The sequence below is a fragment of the Equus asinus genome, chromosome X (genome assembly GCF_041296235.1).
Source record: "Equus asinus isolate D_3611 breed Donkey chromosome X, EquAss-T2T_v2, whole genome shotgun sequence".
Classification (NCBI taxonomy): Eukaryota; Metazoa; Chordata; class Mammalia; order Perissodactyla; family Equidae; genus Equus; species Equus asinus.
This window is the reverse complement of record NC_091820.1, coordinates 48,284,761-48,304,307: the sequence shown is the minus strand read 5'-3', so window position 1 is coordinate 48,304,307 and position 19,547 is coordinate 48,284,761. Positions and strand designations below refer to the sequence as shown.

The following is a 19,547-nucleotide window of genomic DNA, read 5'->3' as shown; positions in this document are numbered from 1 at the left end:
TGCATTGGTGTCTGTGTTGGAAATACTGGACGAGGTTCAGTGGACCTCTGACCTGACCCAGAGTGTCTTTTGATGGGAATATTGGGTTTTTCCCTTCCACTCCCCCATGACTCAGACCAAAGGTGTATCTCTATATCTGGGAGTGTCTTCGGCTTGGGAGGTCCTTTGCTTGTCTTCTCTTTAGTTCTGATCATCATCATCGTATTATTAATTTTCTTTTAAAAACTATTTTTGCATTCATTTGATATTTCATAGCAGTGATTCTCAAACTCGACTGCACTTTGGAATCACGTGGGGAGCTTTAAAAAATAGTGGTGCCTGGGTTCCACACCCAGAGAGGCTGATGTAATTGGTTTGGGGTGTGGTCAGAGCATCAGGATATTTAAAAGCTCCTCAGGTGATTGCAGTGTAAGTCCAAACATTGGGAATTGCTTTTTCATAAGAGTCTCACCATCACCTGAGGAGGTAGGTAGGGCTAGTTATTGTGATCCCCTTTTTGTAGATAAGGAAACTCAGGCTCTGAGACATTTAGTATCTTGCAGGAAACAAAATGAAATCATCTTAGTGACACTTGATGCAGACTGGGTTACCAGGTGCTTGTAGTAAATCTCTAAAGCTAGCAGTCAGTCTGCAAGAATGGAGCAAAACCTGTTCTTCTTTTCTGGTTTCCAGTGTTTTCTTGGCTTGTGTTTCTTGACATGAGAAGGGAAAAGAAGCAACTTTTGAAATGGTATCTGAGACCAAGTGTTTATAACTGAAATTCCCTGCTGAATCCCTTTAATAACTGGAAGATAATCATTAACTGGAGTAACCTGCCTCCCATTCCTCATCGCCCAGCATAATAATGGTCAGGGAGCATCAGGAAAACCAGATGGAAGGGACTTGCTCATTCTGCACCAGCACACGTGCCCCATTTGGAGACTCATTAAGAAAATAACAAACCTGGCCACATTGGCTAAGAGCTCCCCACTGGGGTTTGCAAATTTGGACGTGTTTTTCCTACACACAGTGTATTGGAAGAGAATTTCCCATTGTTGCTGCTTTGCTTTTCTAGGTAAGCTGATCATTTAAATTATGGTATGCAGTGTTTTTGCCTGGTGCTCTTTCTTGCTTCCTTGAATGTCTTCGGGAACTTCCTATAGTTCCTTCAGTCTAATTTCTCACCCTTCCCAAGAGAAATCCTCGCCTGCAACCAGCCTCTCTGTTCCCATAATCCCTTGCTACTTCAGGTGTGTTTGTGGATCCAGCAGCAGCAGCATCACCTGGGAGCTTGTTAGAAATGTAGAATCCTGCCCCATCCCAGACCTACTGAATCAAAATCTGCATTTTTTAATTCTTTTTTTTTTTTTTTTGCTGTGGAAGATTAGCCCTGAGCTAACATCTGTTGCCCATTTTCCTTTTTTTTTTCTTGAGGAAGATTAGCCCTGAGCTAACTTCTGTACCAGTCTTCCTCCACTTTATATGTGGGTCACCACCACAGCATGACTGAGGAGTGGTACAGGTCTGTGCCTGGGATCCAAACCTGCAAACCCCCACCTGCAAAGTGGAGTGTGCCAAACTTAACCACTATGTCATGGGGCCAGCCCCAAGAATCTGCATTTTAACAAGAACACCAGGTGATTTGTGTGCACATTCCAGTTTGAGAAGCATTGCCCTAATACACGGGGTTTCCCCCATCATCCTACAGCTTAAAATGGCCTCTTCCCCCCACTTTCATTTATCCACTTCCTACTTGTCCTTTAAAGCTTAGCTCATATCCCTCTACCTCTGTGAAACTCATGATATTTACTCCTTCCACTTTATCCCTATTAGGTCACGACTTTTAGAGTTTAAAGAACTGCTGAATGTTTCATTATTTAAGTGGTTCAGATGTTAACTTAGTCTAATTATTAAGATTATATCTTTCCTCAAAGTGCAAAAGGCTTTGCACATAATTTGAATTATTCGATTCATCAAGATCTATATCCTACTTGAAAGTGCTCCCTTAGCCCTACCTTGTCTCTTTAAGCTTCTTTTCAAAGCAGCTCTCCTGAGATTTTGTCTTCTCAACACCTGAAATAAATCTCTACCCGCCCCCGAGCAAAGACTGCCACTCCAGAGGGCCTGTGGGCAGGACATTTGCCCTGGAAAGGGGTGTGTGGTGAAGCAAGCTTTCTGTGGCTTGGTCCATTTTATTCATTTCCTTAACAAAGGTCATCTCTCCTCAGCATGGAGGTGGTTCAATCACAGCGCGACCTTCAGCTGGGGCCAAGAAACATAGCATGGGCTTTATTGCTCTCTTGTCACTTCATACTCAGAGCCCTGCCCCATAGGAATATTTCACAACAAACACCTCTGTTTGAAGATAAGTGAGGAGAATCGGTCAAACTGTTTAAACCAAACCACCACAGACTTGCTTTGTATTTTCAAGATATCTTAATTTATTTTAATTCGATGTAAAAGAAATTTATTTAAAGAATCAAATCCGTCTAAGATATCAACACATGCATAGGCCCTAGGTGCTATAAATACAGGAGAGGGAATTTTGGATTTATGTTGATAAAGGCCTAATGGGCAGGGAGCCCCTCTCTGCCATCTCCAGTCACTTTCTTTCCCTCCCCTGGAAATGCCGCTTCCTCATTCTCAGGGCCTCAGAGTGTTTCAAAAGCACAGAGGCCATCCTCTCGGAGGTATTGTGTGTGCTCATGCGTGTGTTCCTGTGTTCTAGGAGTTGGGAATGGAGGGATGTCTGAGAAAGCAGACAAATGAGAGGGCAAGAACAAGCCCCTCCCCTTGCATGTCATCTCCTTTCTTTCTGTCCTGTTTGTTCAGGGGAGAAAAAAAGAGGACCCTCCATCTCAAGGTTCCCCTCCACACACTTTTAATGAGCACTGTTTTCACTTTTTATTTGCTGATCAATAAACCCATGGGTAGGTCTTGTCTGTTCCCAGAGATAAAGAACTGCATGCGTAACTGCTCTTTATCCAGCCAAACAAATGTGGTTTCTCTTTGTTTTTCACAGTGTTTCTGAGAGATAAGGGGAAACCGCCCAGACATGAGGCATGACTGGGGAGGTTTTGAAATATTTTATAAACTCATTCTCTATTCTGAGCTGTAGATTAGGGATGGAAAGAAAGGGAGAGGGCACCACATATAACCTAAGTTGATTTTTTTTCTGGGTTACAAATAAACAGGTGAATACACGTGCTTGCACACACACACACAGACACACACACACACAGACACAGAAAGAGAGGAAACATATGAATAAATGTTCAACTGAGGAGAGAATAAGCCAGTTTTCAATTATTGGCACAAAAGTCAAATAGGAAGAATTTTAGTAATTCAAATGAGTACATACCCCCAAAATTCAGTGACCTTTTCCTATCACAAAACTGCTCCTGTCATGTGGATTTAAGACCAGAATTGGCAGACAGGACCTAAGTTCAGTTGAAAAGCAAGGTATATTTCCAGAAAAATATGGGATGGGACCAGGATGGAGGCCTATTAAGTTCATGCCCTTCAAGGCACTTAAGCAGTTTCTGAAAGAGAGCCAGGATGGAGGAGTTGCTATGAGACTCTTGATGCAAGATATTAAGTAGGGTAAGACTAAATGTAAGATCAGTTGGTACTGATAAAGGCACAAAGAGGAAGATGTTTTTAATAGCAAATGAAAATTTTGATAGTGATTTGAATAGATGCAGAGTAGGAAATCGTTTAGGACAAATTTGCTGTTCAACTAAGGAAAGACTGGAGGCTGAGCCTTGAAATGACAGTGGGAATGCACGGGAAAATAGAGTCTTTGGCAATTTTAGGCAGAAAGGAGTAAACCCAAGAGACAAAGATAGGTAGCTAATAAAAGGAAAATTTAAGTCGAAAGCCACGACAATTGTTTCTGAGCAACCAGATGGAAAATGAGGAGATAGTAACGCCTTAGCGGAGCCGAGCAGTGCTTCATTGTCTGTGTTACACACGGCATTACTGTTTCTTTCCACCCCTGGGCCCATGAACTTTAATGGCTTTATTGTAGACTTTTGTGTATGTCTCCTCTCTAGCACTGGATAGTAAATTCCCTCTAGGGAGAAAATGTGTCCCAGGCTTTCTAGAATTTCCCCACAATACCTAGTACAGGGCCTTACTGGAATAGTAGCTCAATAAAAGTTAATTGGCAAATTAATTAATGAGCAGCTTCCTCTTTAATTATTTTTCCAAATTAAATGCTAGATTTGAGGAGGCGAAAACCTGGATTATATTTTACTCTTCTAATGTTGGGTAAATCAGAGAAGTAAGTTATGATTTAACAAAGCATTGGTACCTTATTTCAAAAGGAATAGGTGAGTCTAATGCCAAATATCAGGTAGGAAAATTCATTGTGTATTAGGAGAGAGGCCAAAATCCAATAGACTTTTCCTTGATCCCTGACTCATTCACTTAGGTGAAAGCTGAACTTTAGGTGAACTTTTGTTGGTATTCTGACTCTGGCTCGTCCTGTGCAGGTCTGCACTTTTGAAACATTGGCTGCACGAGAGCAGAGGTCTAGTCTATCTTGTTCACTGTCGTATCTCCAGCATCTAGTACAGGCTTTACTGGCATATAGTAGAGGCTTAAGAAATAATTGTAGAAGGGAGAGAAAGGGGGAAGGAGGGAAGGAGGAGGGAGGGAGAGAAGGGATAAAGGAAAGAGAAGAGGGAGGGCTCTGTTTTTCATGCCAGTAAACCTAACACTTTTTACTCATTCATCAGTCACCAAAGGCCCCCTCAGGTTTTGGGTTAAGAACCAAAGATACCAAAATAATGAGATGCCACAGTCTTTGCCCTCAAATAACTGATCGTCTAGTATATATAGAGAGACATAACACCAGGTTGGTAAGTGCTGTACCAAAGAGTCATGGTGATGTCAGGAGTGTGCCAAAGGGAGCATCTAACCTGCCCCGAGGAAAAATGGGAGTCAGGAAACATCACAAACCTGAGCAGAATCCTCATAAACTCAGTGACGCCTAGTAGGCTTGAGAACATTTTAATCTCTATAGTCCTAAAACTGACTGTGAATAGGTTGAATAAAATATGGAAGACTGCAAGTCATTGCATTTTAGTCGTTCTGTATTCAGAGGCATTTTGATATTAAAAGTTATTTTGCCTTGGTACTTATTGGAATTTGGTTTCATTCAGGGAATGAAGATGCTTACAGTGAGTCTGTCATGCAGCAGGTTGTCATAGAATGGTGGCTTTATAAGCACAGACTAAATGACACAAATTGAAGGCCCATTGTCTGGGCCAGACCTGCACCTGGTCCAGGAGTAACAGCTTTGTTAAGCGTGATCCTTTAGGACTAGTCTTTGTTCTTTTCTGAACAATTTCTTGTTCCTGTGACAAAGATCAATGATACAACAACTGTAAGGTGGTCTTTGCATTTTATAAAAGCCTATAGCAGTAAAGCTGTGCATTTCCCATCAAAACAGCAGATTTTCTGAAGAGGGTAGATAAAATTGACAACAAAGAATCAACAGTTAAGAAAAAAGAAGTTATGTCTGGCTAATCTTATTTACACATAGAAAAGGATTTGGGGATATGCTGATGGAATTTTTAAAGCAAGAAAATTCAATGTCTGAGGGAAAAAGAGGATCCTGATTTGACTTCTGCTTCTTGATTTCCTTACTCAGGTACTGACTCCAGCACAGATCAAATCAATTTGCCAGGCGATTCTGGACTCTGGGAAGCAGTATGCCATGAAAAAGAGGAAACCATTTCCCCTGATGTACTCTTACTATGGAACTGAATACTTGGGTGAGTGACGGTGTTGGCAAGGGCCGGTGAGATGAAGAGAGTCTCTCATGTCAGCATTGACTAAAGACTGGAAGATTTTGTTTCTGACATAGGTCATCACTGTTCATTTAACTAGAAATACTTTAAAATTCCATTTAAAAATAAAAATTGATAGATATTGTAAATTACAATTTAATATTTGCTTTTGTAGTCTACCGACAGAAATATAGCTATTTTAACAATTACTCTCACTGAAGACTAAAATCCATATTCTATATTGTGAGTTCATTGCCCTAATTCTGCTGAAAGTTTGTGAACAGTTTACACACTCATTGTAAATAGTGCCTCTGCACAGGGAAATGAGATTCAGCCACTAACATTTTCAACATTTTAATATTAGTGGATTAATAACAGACTACTGAATCACAGTGGCTACTTTTGAGATATGAGGCATGTACAGTGAAAATTAATTACTCTGGATTAATTTTCTTTTTGGATCCTTTGGTGGCTCCCCATCGCTCCTGAGCATGACTTGCAAGGCCCTTTGTAGATCACCTGCCTCCTTCTCCAAACTCAAGCTTTCTCTCTCCCCTCCCTGGTTCTGTCCAGCACAGTCTCCTACAAGCAAAGTGTTCTCATATCTTTGGAACCTTTGTGCCTGTTCCTTTTGCCTAAAACGCCCAGTTTCCCATGACCCCTTCATCTATCTGTAATACTTATACCCAGACTTCAAGACTCTGATCAAACATCATTAGACCTATTGAGAAACTTCGTGCTTTTTGGAAAAAGGGTTTATTGAACCCTCTCTAGAGAAACATTCTTACTTTTCAGGTTTTACCCTGAAGCAAAATTGGGTAGTATCATGTCACCCTGACACCCTTCTATTGAAGCCCTTATGACATTGCACTGTAGTTAGTGGCTTACCTGTCCAACTGCCTTAGCAGGCTCTGTGTACCTTCAGGATAAGGACTTTCTTTCATTTATCTTTGTGACCCCTGGACCTTTAGCAAGAGCCTATACATATATGAGGGTACCCAAATGAATGAATGGATGGCTGATGAACAACTTCTGCAATGAGCTTATGGACTAGCAGTTCTCGGAGAGTTTTCTCAAAGACTTTTTAAGTTCTTGTCCACGTTTCCCTAAAATCAGACCTTGAGACAAGGATTTGGGTATAAATGGTTTGTTTGGGAGATGATCCCAGAAAGTGTTGTTAGAGGAGCGACGAAGTGAGGCAGGGTAGAGAAAAAAATTAATAGAGGATGTAATAGTGAGCACTCATGAATAACTGAGCCTCAGTTCCACTGGGGACTCTTAGAGTCTGTAGAGAACGTGCCTCAGAATTGTCCCACCCAAAGGGTGAGGAAGCTGGGGTATTCGTCCACCAACTCCCTGCTCCATTGATAGAAGGATGCTCCCAGAGGTGTTAATTCCCTAGGATTTCAGCCCTGTCCCTGTGGGCTGGGCACACCGCTGTGGCCAGAGAAAGCCTCAGGCAGAATGATAGGTGCTTGAGGTGGGAAGCAGGGAGGATAGGTGCACCAGAGTGAGGAGTGTGGCTGAGGTGATGGGCAGGGTACTGACAGTGTCTGCTAGAGTTCTCTAATAGAACTAATTCTTTCATTTTCCTATCTTTTTAGAGAAATTCACATTCTAGCCATTTACATATATAGCACAAACCATATTTCTATCTAATGCATAAATATGTTCCTGGAAAGCAAGCTTCTTTCTATAAATTTAAAATCCAGTGAAAGAGGGGCTGGCCCCGTGGCCAAGTGGTTAAGTTTGCACGCTCCACTTCGGTGGCCCAGGGTTTCGCTGGTTTGAATCCTGGGCACGGACATGGCACCACTCATCAAGCCATGCTGAGGAGGCATCCCACAGGCCGCAACTCGAAAGACTCACAACTGAAAAATACACAACTATGTACTGGGGGGCTTTGGGGAGAAAAAGGAAAAATTTTAAAAAAGAATCTAAAAAAACAGTCCAGTGAAAGAAAGCTTCCTTCAAGTTTCGTGAGCAAATTTTAAGAATAGGATTTTTGACTGGATACAACTATAAAGCTGTTTCTAGGGAATCAAGAGTTCTGAGGGCCTGAGTACAAAAAGGAAGCTTTAAAATTATAGAGTTGAGTTTAAAGAGCAAGCCCTCAGAATATATTGACACCACCACCACCCATCAATCAGCACTCTATTCATTAGAAATGAGTGAAAACTTTTACCTTCGTTGAGCTAGCTCCTTCTCCTAAAGCAGGATCACGTCTTTGATAGTACAGTACCCTATGCTGGAACTCCTAGGAATTCCTCAAAACTTCGCTCAGATGGCACTACCTGTGTGGAACCTTCAGTGCCTCCTCCACTCCAAAGCCAGATTAAGCTCTCCTTTCTCGGTTCTCTTTTAGCTCTTGGTACACATCTCTGCTAGAGCATTTATCACCTCATGTTCTAATTATTTATTTACAAGTCTGGCTTTGTCACTGAACTGGATGGGGAGGTCTTCCAGGGTATGGACCAAGTCATATTCATCTGTGCATCCCCTGGGGCTTGGACAATGCCCAGTGCTAAATGTGAAGCATTAAGTAAATTAATAGCAATTACTAGTGTTTAACTTTACAGAAGAAGGATGTTAGTCTGTTTTGTTCACTGATCTATCTTTAGCACCTAGAACATTATCTGACACGTGGTAGGTGCTTAATTCTTATGTGTTGAATGAATGAATGAATGTTTAGTATACTTAGAACAAATTATTTTCACTTTAAAAGCATTTTCCTAAAAACTATTGATATGTCAATTACAAAGTTTTTAAAAAGTCTTTTCTCTAAAACTGATGTCAGTCACTAAACTTTTTTCTTTAAAGGAATAGATAATAAATTTTAGGCTTTGTGGCCTTATGGTCTCTGTTACAAATACAACTCTGCCATTGTAGTACGCAAGCAGCCATGGATAATACACAAACGAATGAGCATGGCTGTGTTTCAATAAAACTTTATTTACAAAAACAGGCAGTGAACCAGATTTGGCCTGCAGGCTATAGTTTGCTGACCGGTGCTAAGTGTATGCTCCTCAGAAACCTAGTTCTTAGGCAACTCAATTATTATATTACTATGTGTGCTTTCAAGTAATATTGCCATTCATTTCTTTTTATACTATGATTGTCTTTTCACTAAATTAAACTGGCTTTTCTCCCAATTTTATGTGAACTAATTATGCTTTATTTGTCAATATAGGAGCAGCTCATGGCCTGTCGTCCATTCTCCAGATGCTTCTTTCTTACCATGAGCACCTCAAGCCCTCAGATCAGGAGCTGGTATGGCAGAGTGTGGACTTCCTCATGGAGCAGGAACAGAACTGCAACTGGCCACCTGAGCTCGGCGAGGCCATCGAGAGAGAGAACGAGCTAGTGCACTGGTGCCACGGCGCCCCAGGTCTCACACACCGTTATCTGAAAACATTGCCTTTCATTGGGCTTAGCCAAAGAGGGGTGCCTTTTCTGAGAAGCGAGGGTACTTCTCATCTTATCTCTTTACTACGTGAGATAGAAAGGTCAAGATGAGACTTTTCAAAGCTAAAAAAGTCTTGATCTGTAAAGGACTTCCAGAAATGATCCTTTATTTTTAAAAATATATGCTCTATATCTATTTGTATGTAAATTAAACTAGCACTGTCCAATAAAATATAATGAGCCACATATGAAATTAAATTTTTAGTAGGCCCGTTAAAAACAGGCAAAATTAATTTTAACAATATATATTATATAACCCAATATTCTTAAAATATTATTTCAACACGCAACCAATTTAAAAATTGAGCTATTTTACATTTTTTTCATATTGAGTATTTGAAATCTAGTGTATATTTTATACTTACATGCCGTCTCAGTTCAGACTAGCCACACTGCAAGTGCTCAATAGCTACAGGGGGCAGTGCAGGTCTGGAGCCTGGCAATTCAAAATGTGGTCCCTGGACTAGTGGCATGGGCAGCCTGAGAGCTTGTTAGAAATCCAGAATCCAGGACCCCACCCTAGACCCACTGAATCAGAATGTGCATTTTAACATGATCCATGAGTGTTTTGTATGCACGTTAAAGTACGAGATGCACTGTTCTATAATTCTTCAACTCAGGATTTCCATTATCATGTACTAAAAAGTCTAGAGAAGTGAGAAGCTGTTTGCAGTGAACTCTCTGGAATTGAGCCTAGAAAGTTATCAGATCCCATATTTTCCTTTTTATTAAAAAAACTCATTATGCTGTTAATTAGGCCTTTAGAGAAGGGACAATTTGAAAGAAGTTAAATTCAAATAAATCAATTAATTTTGGTTGATTGACCAGGAGAGAGATTTAAAATAGCAAAATAACACAAAATTTTTGGATTAGGAGTGGATTTAATTTGCAAGGCTATGCTCAATGCCATGAGCACAGCTTTAAAATATATTTGATTTCTCTTTAGTCTGTTACCTGATTTTTTTTTAGTAGAGCTTGCACAACGCACCAGTTTTTTGTTGTTTTTGTGTGTGTTTGAGGAAGATTAACTCCGAGTTGATATCTGTTGCCAATCCTCTTTTTTTTTTCCCACTTGAGGAAGATTTGCCCTGAGCTAACATCTGCACCAGTCTTCCTCTACTTTGCCTGTGGGATGCCTCCACAGCATGGCTGATGAGTGGAGTAGGTCCACGCCCGGAATCCGAACCTGTGAAACCAGGCAGCCGAAGTGGAGCACATGGGACTTCAACCACTCAGCCATGGGGCTGGCCCCTGTTACCTGATTTTTATTACTTCTTTTCCCCTTCTTACCTAATTAATGTTCTTTAATCCAACTGTACTGTCATTTTTTTCTTGGTGTAGTTTGAGTTGATGAATAATAAAAGTCTTAGTCCATTGGGCATATTTTCTCTGCCTGCCACATTTACCGAGGGAAGGGACTTCAAAGGCTCCTGTGTTCCTGTGTGTGCTTGTACCAGCGCCAGGGCATTGTGCATTATGTCAGGCTAATTCCTGCCAGGTATAATTTGAGCCCATTTCTTCTTGCTTTGAACTCTTTGGAGAAAAACAACAGTTATTTACCATTCTGGAAATGATATCTCTTTATGTTATGCTCGACACTCCCATTTCCCATTCCCTTTAATCATTTTCATTGATGGTCTTTTGAATATCCTCCAAGCACTCCAGGATCCTTTACTTTTTGGAGATGTCCCAAGTTAAAAACAGAATATTTTAAAAGGACTCAATGTGCTAGTAAAAGCCCTATAAAGAATGGGAAGATATTCCACTAAAATGAGTGACTGGGTCAGTTTATTGATGTGGGTGTCTCAAAGGGCAGTTATTTCATCCTTTTTGTACACCACGTTCCATCTGTCTGTGTAAATCGTGTACCATAACAGTACGTCTTAGGATTAATCACCCTGGGGACTTTATTTATCCTCATGTATCGTTCACGTTCAGGATCTTGGTAAGATTAAACATAGTTTGCAAAGCAAAGTTTGCAAAGCAAAATCTTCAACCCATGTGTTCACTGGACTTCCAAAAATAAACTAATTCACAAATGAATAAAGAACCAAATGAGGCCTATTACTTCTGCCAACCCATACTCCCACCTCAAGGGTTTTGGTCTTCCTTTTAAGAGATGTACTAAGAACAACATCAAGAGGGATTATAAATCTGATAAGTGCAGGTCAGAGGCCATCAAGATTTCTATGAAGTTGGCAACAGTAAACTCTTCAAAAATTCTAAGACAGGAGATGACCTAGAAAAATAATTTTCACTTGTTTGAGAAAAATATTTTTTCAGAGTAGATTTATGAACAGTGCAGATGGTTTGGGGCAGCAGACTCATTCTGTGATTAAAAACCTTCCAGAGATAATCCATGATGTGGAATTTCATCAATGATACCTTATCTCCCCCTTTAATTGTTTCCTATTAACTTTCCTCTAACCTACCTCTACAGGTGACAGCCTTGGTTATCATTTATACAGTGTGGAAATAGTTCTTGACTCTGGATTCTAATTGTAGATCCAACATGAACCAGCTAATGACCTTGAGAAAACCACTTTGTTTCTTTTGTGCCTTCGTTTCTTCATCTGTGAAATGAGCACATTGAGATGGAATAGTGAAACTCAATCTTTTTTATCACCACAGACACTTGTATACTGTGGACCCTTGTCATGCGTAAGAGATATGTCCCAAAAGATTTGCAGACACCCGCATTTATAAATACCCAGTGTGGCATATAGTTTTTCTCACTAAATGCAATGAGGTATAGCAGATTCATATGACCCCTTCATAGCCTTAATGATGCTGAAATACAGGACAAAAGTCATTTACAAAATCATTGAAACAAATGCTGTGGCTAAAATAAACTCTAGATTGCATTATGCTACAGCATTACTGTGGTAACACTGACAGTGCATTTCCTTTGTGTGAAACACAGGTGTGGCTGTTTTTTTTAAATCGTTGCACAAGGGCTCCTGGGGAGGTGACTTTGCATAGGGAACAAGGGCTTGTGCCGTGCAGGGGTCGTTGGTCACTAAGCTTTGTAGAGCACAGTGTTCAATGCGTGCCTCAGTGACATTACAGCTCCCAAAAATGGACCTGCCTGGTGATTCTCCAGTATGTTGAAACTATACATGCCAAGTCGGACTATCACAAGGCTCTGCTAGGTCACATGTTTTTGAAGATTTAGTCTCTCAAACCATATTTCTTAAGTAATAATTAATTCCTTTCCCCAGTTGTATTTGGCAAAGACATATATCGTTGCCTACTTGGGTTTCTTATCAATGCACAATAATCAGTGTTCCCATGACAAAATAACATGGTTCCCATCAAAAGCAAAAAAAGCCAACATTCCTTTCTTTTCTATTAAGCAGCCTTATTGCAGGTTTCATTAGGTCAGGTTGAGAGACAGTAGGTTAAGAAGTTTTTCAAGATCCCTTCCATGATCCAGGCTATAGGAAGAGGCCCTTCTCTCTGGCCAGAACCGTAGGAACAATACTTATTAAGCTGCCTGAGCCTAATGGCTTGGTATAGCAATTGGACCATCTCTGCCCTTCTTCCTTCCACATCTCTCATCTCCACTTCAGTGTTGGCCTGTGCTGGGGTGAGAAATTAGACATTATAAGGTCAGCAGACATTTGTGCAGCCTTTGCCATGTGGCATACACCACGCCACAGAGGAGGGGAGCAAAAATGAGCAAGATAGAGTTCCCACTCTTGGGTAGTTTGCACTATACTAGGGGAGCAGACTTGTAAAGAGATAATTTTAATACAATACTATATAAGTGCTAAGGTTTGTATAGGGAGCAATGGGACCTCAGAGGAGAGATTTCTGGTGCTCCCCCAGCTTCAGGAAGGCTTCCTAGAGTAGATGATGCCTGAGGTAAGTTGGCCAGGCCAAGAAAGATGGGAAGTTTGTTCCAAGAAAAGTCAGTCAGAGGTATGGAACCACATGGTGAAGGAAGGGGAACTGCGGGCGGTGTGGTTTTACCAAAGTGAAAAGCTTCAAGTAGGGAATGGAGGAGAAGAGGCAGGACAACGGAGTAGGAGCTGTGTCTCCCCTGGAGACTAACTTCACCCAGATTCCAAGGGGAAGCTAAGAGGCACAGATTACACCACAAAGCCGGGCTGTCGTGAGGCAGGGGAGCTGACGTTTTGTACCCCTGTGTTGGTCAGTCTTTGGCTGAAATCTGGTGGGGATGGGTAGGTGCACAGCATAGCCTCCCATCGGCTGGGGGCAAATCTCCCAAGAAGGGGGCAGCTGTGAGCTTTCTTAGCAGCCAACTCACAGCAAGTGGGAGATGGGACACCTGTCCGTAAGGTGAAGGGGATCCGGCAGAGCCCCAAGGGCTTCCAGTTTGCCTGGCTAATTCCTCCTCATCCTTCAGTACTCAGGTTAGATGGGTCACTCTCCCTAGCGGGCCTTTCCTACCTTCAAGTGTGGGTTAGGAGTCTTCCTGTGTGCTTCCACAACACCTCTGTGTCCCCTCACATAGCCTAATTAATGCCTCCAGTTAGATTTTAAACACCGTGAAGGCAGGGGCTTTTAAAAACCTTAGTACCTACTACTGTGCCTGGCATATAGGAGGTGCTCAATTAATACCTAAACAGCCACCAAGTCCTGTGAGCTGTCTCTTTCATTAGCCTCTTTGCCATCTTTCTGACAACATGATCAGCTCATAGCTAGCCCATTGCCCTTCTTTAGGTCTCTCTTGACATCATGAGACATTTTGTCTGTAATACCAATCACATAATTAAAAATAAAAACTAACCAGTCCATGAAAAGAACACTCCCACTGGTTCCCTATTGCCTAAAAAATACAGTCCAAGCTGCCTAACTGGACTTGTAAAACCAACCATAACGTGAACCCAATCTACCCTTCCACCCATTGTCCTGTTGGTTAGAACACTGCCCCACTGGTCTTCATGTGGCGTGTTTGTCCTGGCTCTGAATCATTGCCCTTGCTGATCTTGGTGCCTAGAGTGCTCCCTCTACTTCACCCTCAGCCTGGAGTTTCCTACACATCCTACAAAGCCCTGAAGAAAGCCCTGCTTCCATCCAAGGCCTCACCTGATGGTCTCCCTCAGGAAACTCCCACCTTTCTGATCCCTCTAGTAGTATTGGCAATACCGTTCATTTTATGCCCAAACAGTGTCATGAACTGCATGTCCTATTATGTATCAGTTACATGTACGTATTTTTTCTCTCTCTTTCTAGACAGTGCCTTCCTGAAGGGCTGGAGTCATGTTTAGCTTTTATTTTATATCACCCAGAGCCAAGACTGGCTACATAATTTGGGGGGCCGAGTACAAAATGAAAATGCAGACTTCTTTTTAAAAAATGATTACGAATTTCAAGGGGGCAACAGCAAAGCATTAAACCCAGTATGGGGCCATTCTGAGGGCCCTTGTGGGACTGTACAGGTCACATGCCCGTGAAGTTAGCCCTGCCTAGATCTATGCATATAGTAGATAATCAATGAACGCTTTCAAATGAATGGATACAGTGAATAAATATATAATTAAATAAGTTCAAGTCTTTCAAAATCATCCTTTAGTTTGTGGGAGAGACTTTTCTCCTAAAACTGGAGGAGGACAGTGCTGTAGGTAACCATTGTCACTGATTGACTGGAAAGCATTGGCTGAGGAGAGCTTGTTGTTATGTAAGTATTAATCATAGGGAGTGTTAAGTGTTACATTTCAAAAGAGGATAAAATCATAACTCCCATACAAATATAAAATAAACACATGGCAACAATTTTATTTAACTCATTAACTAATGAGGGAACTAGAAAGGTGTTACAACTGGTTCAAAGGAGAATCTGAAAAGCAGACATATTTTATAGGCCATTAGGAATGCTGACATGAAGTTGCTTAATGCAAAACTGGCTGCTTCCACAAAGGCTGGGGGCAGTCAATCCAACCTCTCCCAGACAGAATGTGAGTTTCTCGGGATAGGAATTATTTACATTACTACCAGTTTTCTACAAGATAATTTTTACCTCTACAGAGTTGTAAAATAGCCTAGTGAGAGACAATGAAAGGCAGAAATAATCCTGTTGGATGAGCTAGTCAAGATACCTACTAAATTCCAATCTTTCCCACTTTATATAGGAGAAAGGTAGGCCATGCAGGAGAGCGAGCCATCTTGTGTTACTAATCTCCTCTCTGAATATGAGCACCTGGAACTTGGAGGAAATTGTTTCTATTAATAGCTGTCACGTCTCTTGTTTCTGTTCTTGCCTGTGTAATTGAGATTGCCTTTGTTGAGCAGTTTTGAAGGGAAATGTCTTTCCATGAAACAATCAAATTGGGAAGGACTCACTTCACAGCTGGAATAGAAATCTTGGCCAGGTTGTTTGGGATCATTGTTGTTTATGGAAGGACTCCCAGTTTTGCTCTTAAGAAGAGATATATAATTATAAGTACTTTAACGTTACAAATTCTGAACCTCTGTGCAGGAATGGGCAAACTGTATAAACATTTAGCCATTCCAAATAGCCAGGTATGCATAATGCTTACCGGAATATTCATCATTAAATATTAACCCATTTGTAAGTTATGGATCTTCTCAACCTATGTACTAGTTGCTCTTTCTCCAACAACTTAAACTAAATCTCACAGGTAAAATAAGATTCTCTTGTAGAAGATTCTATAGCCTTGCTCCTCAAAATGTGGTCCTCAGAAAGGCAGTTGTTAGAAATGCAGTATCTCAGGCCTCACCTGAGACCTACAAAATTAGAATGGATATTTTACCAATACATTGATGACTTGTGAGCCTTTTAGAGTTTGAGAAGTTCTGCTCTATAGCATTAAGCCCTGAAAGTCACCTCTAATGTCTTTGATATTTTCACAGGAATTGCCTATCTGTTTGCCAAAGCTTATCTGGTTTCCAAGAAACCACAGTACCTGGACACATGTATCCGGTGTGGGGAACTCACATGGCAGAAGGGCCTGCTAAAGAAGGGGCCGGGGATTTGCCACGGTGTAGCTGGCAGTGCCTATGTCTTCCTGCTGCTATACCGGCTCACAGGAAACTCTAAGTATATCTACCGAGCCCAAAGGTCAGCCATTCTTCATATGTATTTTTTTCCAAATGTTAATCTAATTAATGTTCTGAATAAGTAATAGAATCACATGGTTTAAAAAGTGTAGAAAGAAATACATCAACTGTGCACTCCAGCAATTTAGTTCACTTCCCAGGAGACAATCAGTGTTACCATTTTCTTAGCTATCTTCCCAGAGATATTCTGTGTATATACAAGCAAATAGGCATATATATAAAATTTTGTCTTTTTTTAATACAGATGGTAGCACCTTGCTATTTTAGCGATCACCCTAAATCAGTACATGAAAACTTTTCATTTTTGTTGTTGCCCAGTATTACATTGTATGAATGGACAATAATTTATTTAACCAGTCCCATATAGAGGGATATTTGGACTATTTCCAACATTTTGTATTACAAATAATGCTGTGATGAATAACTTTGTACATATATCATTTTGCACATGTTTGAGTATATCTAAAAGATAAATCCCTACAAGTGGAATTGCTGGGCCAAAGGGTATGTATATTTGTAAATTTTTGTGTGTGTGGTAAGAACACTTAACATGAGATCTATCCTCTTAACATATTTCAAAGTACACAATACCATGTTGTTAACTATAGGCACTATATTTTACAGCAGATTTCTAGAACTTATTCACCTTGCATAACTGAAACTTTATACCCATTGAGCAACAACTCTCTGTTTTCCCCTCCCCCAGCCCCTGGCAAAGACCATTCTATTTTCCTGCTTCTATGAGTTTGACTAATCATGCAGTATTTGTCTTTTGTGACTGGCTTATTTCACTTAGCGTAATGTCCTCATTTATCATTTAGAACAGTGCCTGGCACATAGTAACTGCAGTGTAAGTGTTCACTGTTATTATTACAAAAATTAGAATTATATTATTCCAGACATTTCTCTATGCATAAATGTATGTTCATGTATCTATGTATATATCTATGTATATATGTATATTTTAATAAGATCCTACTGTAATTTATGTATAACAGTACTATACATACTGTTTTTAGCTTATAATTTTATATGAACAATTTTTAGTGGACATTTCAGTTTGTATAGATCTACCTCATTGTTTTAATGGCTATATACTTATTTGGTATAGACATACTATGATTAATTTAACCAATCTTTAAGTAATGGACACTTGGTATATGTACAGTCTTTACTAATACAGACAAAATTGTCCCAAATATCCAATACATACATTTGTGTGCATTTATGCAAAACATTTCTTATCAGAGAAATTTTAGAATTCAAGTAATCAGATCCACAAGTATTTCTAGCCTGTCTTTACCTTTTGCACATTTTTTTCCTATTGTGATGCTTGTATTGAGGATTGTAACTCTTTGTCAATATATGCTGTAAATATTTTTCTACTTTCCCACTTATCTTTCAACTTAGTTCCTGGTCTTTTGCCAGACCAAGATTTTAGGTATTTTTCTTTTCAAAGTTGTCAGTCTTTCAAGATTTCTGGATTTTATATTATGCTTAGAAAGACCTTTCCCATTCCAAGATTACAAAAATAATAACTTATGTTGACTTTTAGTAACATTATGATTTTAACATTTAAATCTTTGATTTATCTAGAACTTACCTTTTTCAGTGGTATCAGATGGATATCTATCTTTGTGGTTTTTAAGGAAAAAACAAAACTTTCCAATGGCATCTCTTGACCAATTACCCCAATGATTTGAAATTCCAATTTTATCATAAACTGAATTTATATAAATATAAGGGTTTGTTTCTGGACTTTCTATATTTCATTATTCATTTATTTCTAATTTTTCTTAGCTCTTATCATGATCTCATTTATTCTTCCAATTGTGTTTTAGAATCAATTTGTCAAATTTTTAAAAATCCTATGGAAATTGAGTTGGAATTTCAATGAATTTACACGTTACTTTAGTGAGAATTAACATCTTTAGAATATTGAGTCTTCCGTCCAGGAACATGGTATGTTTTCCATTTATTTAAGTTTTAAAAAAATGTCATTTGGCAAAGTTTTGATCTAATGAAGAAGGTCTTGTATGTATGTTTCTTGTTAATTTTATTCCTAGGTGTTTTATGTTTCCAGGTTTATTGCGATTGGAATCTTTTCCTCCATTATATTTTCAGGTCATTTATTACTGATATTTATGAAAGCTTTTTAGATCATACATATTATTGCAGTTTAGTAACCTAAGATGCACTTCTTTCATATAAATCTGCATTGTATCTTATAAATATCTTAAATATCATAATGATGTATTTGGCCACCTTACTGAACTCCATTACTGTTTCTATTAGTTTTTCATTAGATTCCATTGGGTTTTCTAAATAGACATATGTATTATCTGCAAATAATTATAATTTTGTTACTTCCTTTTTTATTTGTATACTCTTTGTTTCTTATTGCATGGGTCAGAATCTTCATTACAGAGAGAGAGTTAATATCCTTGCCTTTAATGCTGATTTTATTAGGAATGCTTCTTTGTTTCACCATGATCTTTTAAATTTGCTTCTTATGATGTATATCATGTCAGATTATGACACACCTCTTTCAAGATAATCCAGTGTCTTCTGGTATGACTCAGGGTCAAAGTCAAAGTCTGTCCTATAAACTGAAGGCCCTACGTGATCTTTCCTCCCATTACCTCTCTGATATCATCCCCTACTCTTCCTCCTGGTTTCTTCCACCACAGTGACTTCCTTGTGATTCTGTTAAGATGCCAAGTACAATCTACCTCAGGGCCTTTGACATTTTGGTTCCCTCTGCCTGTAATGCTCACTTTCAACATTTATCTCCCAGTTCCCTCACTTCATTCAGACCTTTACTCAAAAGTAGTTTTCTCTGAAAGGCCTTCCCAAGGCAACTTATCTAATATTCAATGTTAAAAAAATCATAAACTATCCTTTATGATATTTGTGTGTATGCACTGAAGGAAAAATACTAGCATATGTAAGTCCTCTATTTGAAGCTCCATCGTTGAGGAATTCTGTTAACATATTTTCATTCATAGCTACCTATTCTGTTTAGGTTGCAACCTGACCCTTTATTCCCAAATGTAGAAAAAGAAAGTTGTTTTGGATCTTATCTAGGCTAATGCGATATCACCTGTCGGATAAATTTCATCAGGGATTATCATGCCCTAGAAAACCTATTGCACAGGGTCAGAACAACACTTAGGTTTTTCTGGCAGACCCGTCCTAACTTACAGAGTCTTAATTATAAGGTTCTGGAGTCCAAGGCCATTCAGACAACTTAAAAGT

At 39.6% G+C, this 19,547-nt stretch overlaps 1 protein-coding gene across 1 annotated transcript in view; it reads left to right on the top strand.

The window, feature by feature from the left end:
• The window catches only part of LANCL3 (LanC like family member 3), a 90,960-nt gene that overhangs the window by 59,842 nt on the left and 11,571 nt on the right, over nt 1–19,547 (top strand). The window contains exons 2-4 of the mRNA XM_014831776.3: nt 5,639–5,762; nt 8,968–9,165; nt 16,083–16,290. Coding sequence (XP_014687262.1) covers nt 5,639–5,762; nt 8,968–9,165; nt 16,083–16,290 — 530 coding nt within the window. The remainder of the gene's footprint in view (nt 1–5,638; nt 5,763–8,967; nt 9,166–16,082; nt 16,291–19,547) is intronic.